This window comes from Microcaecilia unicolor, chromosome 3 (genome assembly GCF_901765095.1).
Source record: "Microcaecilia unicolor chromosome 3, aMicUni1.1, whole genome shotgun sequence".
In the NCBI taxonomy this organism is placed as follows: domain Eukaryota; kingdom Metazoa; phylum Chordata; class Amphibia; order Gymnophiona; family Siphonopidae; genus Microcaecilia; species Microcaecilia unicolor.
In genome coordinates this window covers 168,813,507-168,825,875 of record NC_044033.1, presented here as the reverse complement: position 1 = coordinate 168,825,875, position 12,369 = coordinate 168,813,507, and the positions used below count along the sequence as shown (strand labels likewise).

At 43.0% G+C, this 12,369-nt stretch overlaps 1 protein-coding gene across 1 annotated transcript in view; it reads right to left on the bottom strand.

The window, feature by feature from the left end:
* CNKSR3 (CNKSR family member 3) overlaps window positions 1–12,369 on the bottom strand; it is a 233,399-nt gene that overhangs the window by 70,756 nt on the left and 150,274 nt on the right. Inside the window, exon 6 of the mRNA XM_030196561.1 lies at window positions 4,331–4,450. Coding sequence (XP_030052421.1) covers window positions 4,331–4,450 — 120 coding nt within the window. The remainder of the gene's footprint in view (window positions 1–4,330; window positions 4,451–12,369) is intronic.

Sequence of the window (12,369 nt, the reverse complement as noted above, 5' to 3'; positions counted from 1 at the left end):
ATTTATGGAGGGAGCTGAAGCTGCGAGTTGCCAAGCGACAGCCCAGAACTCTTAATGATTTAGAGATGATCTGCAAAGAGGAGTGGACCAAAATTCTTCCTGACATGTGTGCAAACCTCATCATCAACTACAGAAGACGTCTGACCGCTGTGCTTGCCAACAAGGGTTTTGCCACCAAGTATTAGGTCTTGTTTGCCAGAGGGATTAAATACTTATTTCCCTCTGCAGAATGCAAATAAATTCATATACTTTCCACAATGTGATTTTCCGGATTTAATTTGTGATGTGCTATCTCTCACTGTTACCAATAACCTACCCTTCAATTATGGGCTGCTCATGTCTTTGTCAGTGGGCAAACTTACAAAATCAGCAAGGGATCAAATACTTATTTCCCCCACTGTATGTGTGCTGCTGATAAATATACGTAGCAGTTTTACATTTACACAAGTAAACTAGTTGCCTGGTATTCATCCACCATGGTTGGTGTTTGCTTAAATGCCAGTCATTGTGACCTAAATAAATCGTTATTCAGCACCAGTGTCTGTCTGGCGTCTGGCACTGAATATCCAAATAGAGAGGCATTCCTCACTGCTACCCAGATAACTGGGATATTCAGTCCACTATCTGGATAGCTAGTCAGTTAAAGTGAGGACAGCCTTTTTGCTGTCCTCACTTTATCTAGGTAGTTATTCAGTTAGTACACTGGATATTGCCGCTGCCCTCCCTGACTATATCTGGATAATGCTGAGGTAGTCTCCAAGGATGTTCAGCATCACTATCCGGACAGAGCCACTGAACACAGAAACATGACTGCAGATAAGGGTCAAGTGGCCCATCTAGTCTGCCCATCCTCAGAAACCACGAATTTTTCCTTTCCTAAGGGATCCCATATGCCTATCCCACGCTTTCTTAAATTCTGACACAATCCTCGTCTCTACGACCTCCACTGGGAGGCCATTCCACGTATCCACCACCCTTTCCATGAAAGAGTATTTTCTTAGATTCTTCCTAAGCCTATTTCCTCTTAACTTCATCATATGCCCCCCCTCATTCCAGAGTTTTCCTTTGTTTGAAAAAGGCTCATTTGCTAAACATTAACGCCACTGAGGTATTTAAACGTCTCTTTCATATCCCCTCTCTCCCACCTCTCTTCCAGGGTATACAAGTTGTGGCTGCTAAGCCTGTCCCTATATGTTTTATGACTGAGACTGTTGACCAATTTGGTAGCCGCTCTCTGGACCAACTCCGTCCTGTTTATATCTTTCTGCAGGTGCGGGCTCCTGAATTGCACGCTGTACTCTAAATGGGGCCTTACCAGGGACTTTTTTAAAAAAAATACAGTGGTGGAAATAAGTATTTGATCCCTTGCTGATTTTGTAAGTTTGCCCACTGACAAAGACATGAGCAGCCCATAATTGAAGGGTAGGTTATTGGTAACAGTGAGAGATAGCACATCACAAATTAAATCCGGAAAATCACATTGTGGAAAGTATATGAATTTATTTGCATTCTGCAGAGGGAAATAAGTATTTAATCCCTCTGGCAAACAAGACCTAATACTTGGTGGCAAAACCCTTGTTGGCAAGCACAGCGGTCAGACGTCTTCTGTAGTTGATGATGAGGTTTGCACACATGTCAGGAGGAATTTTGGTCCACTCCTCTTTGCAGATCATCTCTAAATCATTAAGAGTTCTGGGCTGTCGCTTGGCAACTCGCAGCTTCAGCTCCCTCCATAAGTTTTCAATGGGATTAAGGTCTGGTGACTGGCTAGGCCACTCCATGACCCTAATGTGCTTCTTCCTGAGCCACTCCTTTGTTGCCTTGGCTGTATATTTTGGGTCATTGTCGTGCTGGAAGACCCAGCCACGACCCATTTTTAAGGCCCTGGCGGAGGGAAGGAGGTTGTCACTCTGAATTGTACGGTACATGGCCCCATCCATTCTCCCACTGATGCGGTGAAGTAGTCCTGTGCCCTTAGCAGAGAAACACCCCCAAAACATAACATTTCCACCTCCATGCTTGACAGTGGGGACGGTGTTCTTTGGGTCATAGGCAGCATTTCTCTTCCTCCAAACACGGCGAGTTGAGTTCATGCCAAAGAGCTCAATTTTTGTCTCATCTGACCACAGCACCTTCTCCCAATCACTCTCGGCATCATCCAGGTGTTCACTGGCAAACTTCAGACGGGCCGTCACATGTGCCTTCCGGAGCAGGGGGACCTTGCGGGCACTGCAGGATTGCAATCCGTTATGTCGTAATGTGTTACCAATGGTTTTCGTGGTGACAGTGGTCCCAGCTGCCTTGAGATCATTGACAAGTTCCCCCCTTGTAGTTGTAGGCTGATTTCTAACCTTCCTCATGATCAAGGATACCCCACGAGGTGAGATTTTGCGTGGAGCCCCAGATCTTTGTCGATTGACAGTCATTTTGTACTTCTTCCATTTTCTTACTATGGCACCAACAGTTGTCTCCTTCTCGCCCAGCGTCTTACTGATGGTTTTGTAGCCCATTCCAGCCTTGTGCAGGTGTATGATCTTGTCCCTGACATCCTTAGACAGCTCCTTGCTCTTGGCCATTTTGTAGAGGTTAGAGTCTGACTGATTCACTGAGTCTGTGGACAGGTGTCTTTCATACAGGTGACCATTGCCGACAGCTGTCTGTCATGCAGGTAACGAGTTGATTTGGAGCATCTACCTGGTCTGTAGGGGCCAGATCTCTTACTGGTTGGTGGGGGATCAAATACTTATTTCCCTCTGCAGAATGCAAATAAATTCATATACTTTCCACAATGTGATTTTCCGGATTTAATTTGTGATGTGCTATCTCTCACTGTTACCAATAACCTACCCTTCAATTATGGGCTGCTCATGTCTTTGTCAGTGGGCAAACTTACAAAATCAGCAAGGGATCAAATACTTATTTCCACCACTGTATATCATTAGCCCTATGTTTTCTGCAACTGTATCCAGAGCTCACATTATTCACTGCATGGGACAAATTCTTAAATCAGCTTAAGCAGCCTTCCTGTCAACTGCCCTAGACAAGAGCCATGCGGCCATATACAGGGCACTATCACCTCTTTTTTTCCTGCTGGTCATCCCTCTGCTTATGCACCCAAGCATGCGTCTGGCTTTGACCGTCACTTTTTCTACCTGTTTGGCCACTTTAAGGTCATCAGACGCAATCACCCCCAAGTCCCGTACTTCTTTCGTACAAAAAAGCACTTCACTCTACCGTTCCCTTGGAGTTTTGTAACCCAAGTGCATGACCCTGCATTTCTTAGCATTAAATCTTGTTTGCCAATTATTGGACCATTCTTCAAGCTTCACTAGATCCTTCCTCATGCCATCCAAACCCTCTGGGATGTCCACTCTTATTACAGAATTTGGTATCATCCACAAAGAGACAAACCTTACCAGACAGTCCTTATGAACTATCATTCACAAAGATGTTAAAAAAGCAGGGAACAACTTAGGATAGCCACAATTAAGAGCAATATCCAGGTAACTGCTGCAGTTTTCCAGATATTTCCTTTTGAATATCAGGCCCCAGAATTTTACATATTTAAATACTACCTAACTCTCCTAAAACAACCTCCTTAGATTCTCAAATAGAATCCGTGTTAACCAAAATAAAAGGAATATCATTCTAATCTCCCTAAAAGATGCAAACCATAAATCACCCTCTGTTTGTAAACTATTACAATCTGTAAACATTTAAAATAATCCATAATTTTAAACTTCACCTATAGTAGATGAGCATATATCATAGGTTAATTCATATACCAACCACATAAACTGAGCGGTTTACAATAATAATAATGTTTAAAATTAGGTAGAGGAAGGTCAAGGTATAAGGGAAAACTACAATAGGAATTCTAGGTTACATGGAAAAATATGTCGAAACAGATGAAGCATCAGGGTTGTTAGAGTGCTAGATCTCCTCAAAAGAACAACAAATATTCTTCATAAATCTTATTCTTTTTAATCCTGGGATTTTCTTCTCAGTGTTGTGTTTTTTTCCATCAATGAACCGCTGCCATGAATTTGGGGCTTCCCTGACAGGTTCAGCAGCAAATCAGGATATGGCAGGCGAAATCTAGTTGCCTGCTTTGTGTTTACATATACTAAGTTGTTCTTAAAATGAAAAGTGATTTCCACGTCCTCTTTACTATTTACCCTTTTTCAAAGCATTTCAGTTAATCTTGACCTGCCATGGACTTGACGGATAAACACCATGTTCTCATGCACCTCAGAAGATATGTAAAGAAGAGCCGGGTGATGGCGTTTCCCAGAACCATAGACAGGGACAGGCATGGAGTACGTCTTACCAGTCCTTCGCCAGGTTTAATGCTGGACAGGTGAACTTCCTCCAGGCAGCTGCATTGACTCATCAGTGGATCCGTGGTGAATTTCATGGTTTCATCACAAATTCCATTCAGAATTTTTGACTACAAGAATTTACAAAGGGATAAAAGAGTAAGTACAGAACAGAAAGCAAACAGGATGGTGCCCAGAACGTGCCAAAGGTGCACTGATTTCAGACTCCACTTGGGTTCAAAGCACACATTCAGACAGGAACATTTATTTTAATACTTGAAAGCAGTGTTTCCCCAAGTCTGGTCCTGGAGTACCCCTTGCCAGTCAGTTTTTTTAGGATACCCACAATGAATACGCAAGAAAGAGATGTGCATATAACACAGGCAGTGCATGCAAATCAAGTTCATGTATATTCATTATGAATATCCTGAAAACCGGACTGGCAAGGGGGTACTCCAGGACCGGATTTGGGAAACTCTACCTTAAGCACACTTTGTATAGTGCATTTAGATCATAAAAGGGACTTTCAAGTCGAGATGTTTAAAATTTCATGGAAGGTAGCCTGGATCAATAAGAAATTTCAGCTTGTAGAAAGTTATACTATAACAGTATGCCTGGGTGGAAAGTCCAAGCATGTACCAATTTTGAGACTATTTTATAAAGACAACCCGGGCACTCAGTGTCTTTACAAAGCAGCCTCAGAAAACCTACAAGAGTCACAGATAAATGCATTTGTGTACATTTAGGCATAACAAGTACATGTTTTATAAAATTAGCAAGCACATCATGATTCCACCCACGCTCTGCCCAAACTCCTCCCCCAAACACACCTATATTGCAGGTCGTGGGAAAAACAGCTACAGACATTCACTCTAAAAAAAAATTACCCTGGGGTTCTGTGCATATCAACACCCTCTTCTAAGGCATTGGTTCCCAAACCTGGTCCTGGAGGCACCCCAGTCAGTCAGATTTTCAGGATATCCACAATGAAAATTCATGAGAGAGATTTGCATGCAGTGGAGACAGTGCTTGTAATTCTCATGAATATTCAATGTTGGATATCCTAAAAACCTGACTGGCTGTGGTGCCTCCAGGACCAGGTTTGGGAACCACTGATCTAAGGGTTTATCAGAGGAAAACAAGTTTATAAAATTACTCACACGGAGGGTAATTTTATTTTGCTGCAGGCAAGCGAGACCTTCCCTTTTACCAGCTGCGGTAAAAGGGGGCCTCAGTATGCGTGTAAAACACGCGCTGACAGATGCCAGCACTGGCCCCCTTTTGCCGCAGCTTGGTAAAAGGGGCCCTCAGTATGTGCTAAATACCAAGATGCCCATTATATTCCATTGGGTATTTTGGTATTTAGCACACACTAATCATTAGCGCACCTTAGCAAATGGACCCCTAATTGGGTTTCTCTCCCTGTAATATTCTGTTTTAGAAAGTAAAAATCTGACTGTTATGCCGGTGTTGAAGCCTATTACCTAGTTGTTGAATGAATAATTAAAAAAAAAGAACTGTGATTCTTACCAACTTGAAAAAAATATATCACATTTTTTAAATTGAAGCAAGGTGGGCAATGCTAACTTGCAAAAGAGAGTTTTGAAACAGTCCCCAAAGTGCAGAGTGAATGAGTTTAAGAAGCTACTTTTTTTTCTTAATTAAAGTTTTTATAATTGACAACATCATAAAGAAAAAAAAACACCCTTATCTGCTGTCATTCTGTATAATACATGCCTCCAGCTGTGAGCTTAGTGGCAGGTACATATTCCAGTATAGCATCTTTTAAGCACTGGCAACTGGTGCAAGGATCTAAGGCAGTGAGCTTTTTGTTTTTTTCCAGTTGCTGGTTTAAAGCTATAAGCACTTTGCTGCTGCTAAAACCACACCCCACATGCCCTGGGTTAGTAGCAAGGTTAATGGAGTGGAACACTGGTGGCTGGTTCAAATCCCACTGCTGCTCCTTGTGACCTTGGGCAAGTCACTTAACCCTCCGATTGCCTCAGGTACAAACCTAGATTGTGAGCCCTCCTGGGACAGAGAAATATCCAGAGTAGCTGAATGTAACTCACCTAGAGCTACTACTGAAAAAGATGTGAGCAAAATCTAAATAATAAAATAAAGAAATATAAAGAAATAAGAAGCTGCTTTTAATGCTTATGTAGCAACTAGCAAAAAAGCCTGCAAGTGTAATGGTCACATTTAAATAACTGGCACTTGATCTGCAGCACATCTACAAGACATTTAGGGCTCTGTTTACTAAGGTGTGCTAGTGTTTTTAAGCCCGTGCACAAAATTAGCGCATGCTGTAATAGGCGCCCATAGAAATATTGTGGGTACCTACACAGTTAGCGCGCGCTAATGGTTAGCACACACTAAAAGCAATAACGCGCCTCTAGCGCAGCTTAGTAAACGGGGCTCTTAATTACAAGAAGTGGAGGAGTGGCCTAGTGGTTAGAGCACCGGTCTTGCAATCCAGAGGTGGCTGGCACAAATCCCGCTGCTGCTCCTTGTGATCTTGGGCAAGTCACTTAACCCTCCATTGCCTCAGGTACAAACTTAGATTGTTAGCCCTCCTGGGACAGAGAAATATCCAGAGTACCTGAATGTAACTCACCTTGAATTACTACTGAAAAAGGTGTGAGCAAAATCTAAATAATAAATAAACTGCTAGTACTTTTCACCAGCAGGTACCTAACCACTGTGTCACAATCTTGTGAGTGCACATCCAGCTCTCCCTCTGCTCTCTCCCATTATAGTGAGAACCTTACCAAAGCAGACTTTACAATCATAGCTTACATTAACCTGAAACCACCTTTCACCCTGCAAAATTTTGGAAAGAAATGGAAACCCCTTCCAGCCTTTCATTTATTTATTTAAATATATCATTAGACCTATGTTTTCTGCAACTGTATCCAGAGCTCACATTATTCACTGCAATGGGACAAATTCTTAAATCAGCTTAAGCAGCCTTCCTGTCAACTGCCCTGGACAAGAGCCATGCGGCCATATAGAGTATTATTTTCAGCCACCAGATTCCCACAGGCTCCCCATGTTCTTGTCCATCTCACGTGCAACCAAAGCGGGACAACCTACACTATTTTAGAATCTGTAACGTTCTTTAGTTTTTAAATAAGGTTTGCCAAGACAAGGGAACAATGCTTAGGCATGAACAAGTAGAAACAACGTGACAAAAGATCTAAAATAACAATTTTTCACTACAGCTTATTTGGCAAAACTCCCATTTCCTGCACCTTTCAGTTTATTTATAGTAGAACTCTTGTGCTACAGAATGCCAAAGCATCAGTTTGTAAGAGGAAGAACTTATCAAAGAGCACAGGCTGCTTCATGTCAAAGGCTGGAAGTGATGATTAATTCTTACCAAACACAAAAGGCATTTCTCAAACATTCCTTGTGCCTATCACATGGCAACGACAAACTGCTTTCCAAAATCAAAGAGAGGCATAATCGAACGGGGCGCCCAAGTTTTCCTGAGGACGTCCTCGCAAAAGGGGCGGGGAAACCCGTATTATTGAAACAAGATGGGTGTCCATCTTTTGTTTCGATAATACGGTCAGGGACGCTCAAATCTCAACATTTAGGTTGACCTTAGAGATGGTCATCCCCGGTTTTCAGCGATAATGGAAAACAAGGACTCCCATCTCAGAAACGACCAAATGCAAGCCCTTTGGTCATGGGAGGATCCAGCATTCGTAGTGCACTGGTCCCCCTCACATGCCAGGACACCAACCGGGCACCCTAAGAGGCACTGCAGTGGACTTCACAAATTGCTCCCAGGTGCATAGCTCCCTTATCTTGGGTGCTGAGCGCCCCAACCCCCCCCCCCCCCAAAAAAAAAAAACACACTCCCTACAACTGTACACCACTACCATAGCCCTAAGGGGTGAAGGGGGGGCATCTACATGTGGGTACAGTGGGTTTCTGGTGGGTTTTGAAGGGCTCACATTTACCACCACAAGTGTAACAGGTAGGGGTGGGGATGGGACTGGGTCCGCCTGCCTGAAGTGCACTGCACCCACTAAAACTGCTCCAGGGACCTGCATACTGCTGTCAGGGAGCTGGGTATGACATTTGAGGCTGGCAAAAATATTTTTAAAGTTTTTTTTGAGGGTGGGAGGGGGTTAGTGACCACTGGGGGAGTAAGGGGAGGTCATCCCCGATTCCCTCCGGTGGTCATCTGGTCAGTTTGGGCTCCTTTTTGAGGCTTGGTCGCAAGAAAAAATGGACTAAGTAAAGTTGGCCAAGTGCTCGTCAGGGACGCCCTTCTTTTTTCCATTATTGGCCGAGGACGCCCATGTGTTAAGCATGCCCCAGTCCCATCTTCGTTATGCTTCTGACACGCCCCCGGGAACTTTGGTCGTCCCCGCGACGGAAAGCAGTTGGGGACGCCCAAAATCAGCTTTCGATTATGCCAATTTGGGCGACCCTGGGAAGACGCCCATCTCCCGATTTGTGTCGAAAGATGGGCACCCTTCTCTTTCGAAAATAAGCCTGATAGTGTCTCAAAGTAAGAAAAACTCCCTGGGTTTCAGAATTAACAGAGCAGTGCTCATAAAGGAACAAAACAAGAACAACCTCTAGAAAGATTGGACAACTCATTATCCCGTTTCCCAAACACGACTACTTTTGACATCTATATCAAAGATTAGACAGACACGTTGCTGGGATACTTATATCACACTAGACAGTTCCGATATCAACAGCCTGATGAGAGGTGTGAGGTCTGGTTACTCAGCAAATCAAATTCACCTTAAACCAGCAAGTAACAGGATAACAGTACCTGTCACATCCATACCCCCAAAAGGGTAAGGTTAATGGGATTTGATATACCGTCTTTCTGTGGTACAATCTAAGCAGTTTGCATTTATTATACGCACGTACTTTCTCTGTCTTTAGTGTCTTCCCTCCTTTCCACAAGGCACTATAGTAATAGTTTATTGCATTTACTATACCGCTCTAGCTGGTGAGCTAAGTGGTTTACAAATTTAAAAATATCCACTTAAACATAAAAAGAAAACAAAACTACAATAATAGGATAGCACACCACAACACACAAGAGGAAAAGAAGCAAAGGTCAAACAGGATAGTAAAAGCTAGGAGAGCCGAACTACAGTTACAACTGCTGACGACCATTCCCATAGGCCTGGGAAAAAAGCCAAGATTTCAGTTCGCTTTTAAACTTTTTAAAAGAAAGATTACTACGTAAAGGTAAAGGCAGCCTGTTCCAAACAAAAGCTGCAAGAAAAAAGAAAGTTGACAGTCTAGCAGATTCAAGTTGAGCGAGTCTGGGACCGGGAAAAATCAAGTGATAGTCATTCAAAGATTGTAGCGGCCTAGCCGGGGAGTATGGAATGGTAAGATGACATTCAGCCCATCGCGGTAAGTGGCTGGCAGGCCACTTCCAGCTATAGATGAACTAACCCTAGATATTCAATGCCACAGCAGGCACGGTTCCTACACTGAATATCCGGATATGACCAGCAACCTAAAAGTTAACTGGGCACCGGCTGTATAAAGTTTGGACAGCTGTTTTGCTGTTCTACCTCATTCTTTTACTTAGTGGGTTAGCTAACTGAAAATCGCTGCTAAGTTTCCACTCTAACTCCACCCACGGACCAGCCGGTTTTGGCACAGGCGGTTAGAGGGAATATTCAAAGGTACTATCCGGTTAAGTACTGCCGAATATCCCCAGATTGACCAACACAAACGATTTAAACGGCCAGGAGCCTTTTCTGGCCGTTTAAATCGCTTTGAATATCTATCCCGAAGTGAGAAATTCTGAAGCAGTAATGGGACAGTCCCCATTTACCTGCAGGCTCTGAACCAGTTCTCAAAGCTAAAGGCACGTGCACGTAGCTCTGCTCTGAAACTTTTGCCAAAATGTGAAGTACATACAATTGCTTGCACCTGCTTTTTTCTGTAGGTGGACTTCTGCTGAAAACATACGTGTAAAGATTTCAAAATGCCATCTATCCGGTCAATATTCAAAACCATTTCACCGGCCAGTTCCTGGCCGGTTAAATGGTACTTAGCCGGCTATCTGTTGATATTCAATGGGACATAGCCAGCTGTCTCACACTGCACAGCCCCAGTTAGTGCTTAGTCAGTTATATTGCACGATATATATGGATATCGGATGATTTTCAGTGCATTACCGGCTAAGTTTAGTGGTCATCAATAGCTGGAATATCTTTTGGCCAGTTCAACCTTAACCGGCTAGCGCTGAATACTGGCTCGGCCAAAAATAAACTGGATTTTCAATGCCGGTCACCGGAAACAGCCTGGCATATCAAGGAATAGGTTGTGATCAACAGTGTCGAAGGCAGCAGATAGGTCAAGAAGAATGAGCATTGAGTAAAGGCTCTTGGATTTAGCCAAGAGCCTTTGGATGAGGATTGAGTCAAGAAGGATGAGGACTGTGTAAAGGCTCATGGATTTGGTTACTGGAGACTGTTTCTCTTGAATGTAGAGGGCAAAAGCCAGATTGTAATGGATCAACAATTGCCTAAGATGAAAAAAAGGTCACGATAGTGGCAAACAGCACATTCAAGCAGTTTGGATAAGAAAGGGGGGAGGGAGACGGAATGCTAGTTGAAAGGTTAGGTAGGGTCCAGTGAAAAATATTTGAGGAGTGATGAAACCACAACATGTTTGAAGGCATCAGGAACAACTGCAGTGGTACAATCATTGGTGCTCAGCCATCTGGACTACTGTAACATACTCTATGCCTGCTGTAAAGAGCAAATAATTAAGAAACTTCAGACAGCCCAGAACACTGCAGCTAGACTCATATTCGGTAAAACAAAATATGAAAGTGCTAAACCCCTATGAGAAAAACTACACTGGCTCCCACTTAAAGAACGCATCACGTTCAAAATATGCCCCCTAGTCCATAAAATCATTCACGGAGATGCACCAGCCTACATGTCAGACCTGATTGACTTACCACCTAGGAATGCCAAAAGATCATCCCGCACATTCTTTAATCTGCACTTCCCTAACTGCAAAGGTCTAAAATACAAACTAATGCACGCGTCAAACTTTACCTACTTGAGCACACAGTTATGGAACGCATTGCCGCGCAACTTAAAAACGATTTACGAATTAACGAACTTCCGCAAATTGCTGAAGACCCATCTCAGTTCAACCAATGTAAACATACTCAACTTCTCCACATATATTCAGAACTGTCTTAGAATTCCTGCTTGTTATACTACTATCATGTTCTATCATTATCACGTTACCCAAGATCCTTCTGTAACACTAATTGTCTATTTTCTAATATATTTCCACTATCCATGATGTATTGTAAGCCACATTGAGCCTGCAAAGAGGTGGGAAAATGTGGGATACAAATGCAATAAATAAATAAATAAATAAAATGAAAGACTGAGTTGAGTAAACAGGTGGAAATGGGATCAGAGAAACAGGTAGTGAATATGGAGGAGAGAAAAATGTGCAATTTCCTGTGCTTTTAGAAAAGGAAGAGAGGGTGGCAGAGGTTGAAGGAAGGTTGTGAGAATGAGGTCGGGAATGGGAGATAGAAGTGACCTGGTGAAAAATTGAAGATGAATCTTGTGAACCTTCTCATGAATGGAGTGGAGGAATGGCCTAGTGGTTAGAGCACCGGTCTTGCAATCCAGAGGTGGCTGGTTCAAATCCCACTTCAGCTTCTTATGATCTTGGCCAAGTCACTTAACCCTCCATTGCCTCAGGTACAAACTTAGATTGTGAGCCCTCCTGGGACAGAGAAATATCCAGTGTACCTGAATGTAACTCACCTTGAGCTACTACTGAAAAAGGTGTGAGCAAAATATAAATAAATAAATGGTAGAGGCAACTTTCTTTGCTTTATTTACGTCTTTGATATCATATTGGAGTTCCTGAGGAAGTTTTAACAGAGTCGGACTCTTTATGATTTATGGAGAAAACATGAGGACGACAGAGATGTAAGAACCGTCCTTACAAGAAATAGGAAATAACGTGGAAAGAACGAGGATATAGCAGAAAGCAACATGAATGGATGCGT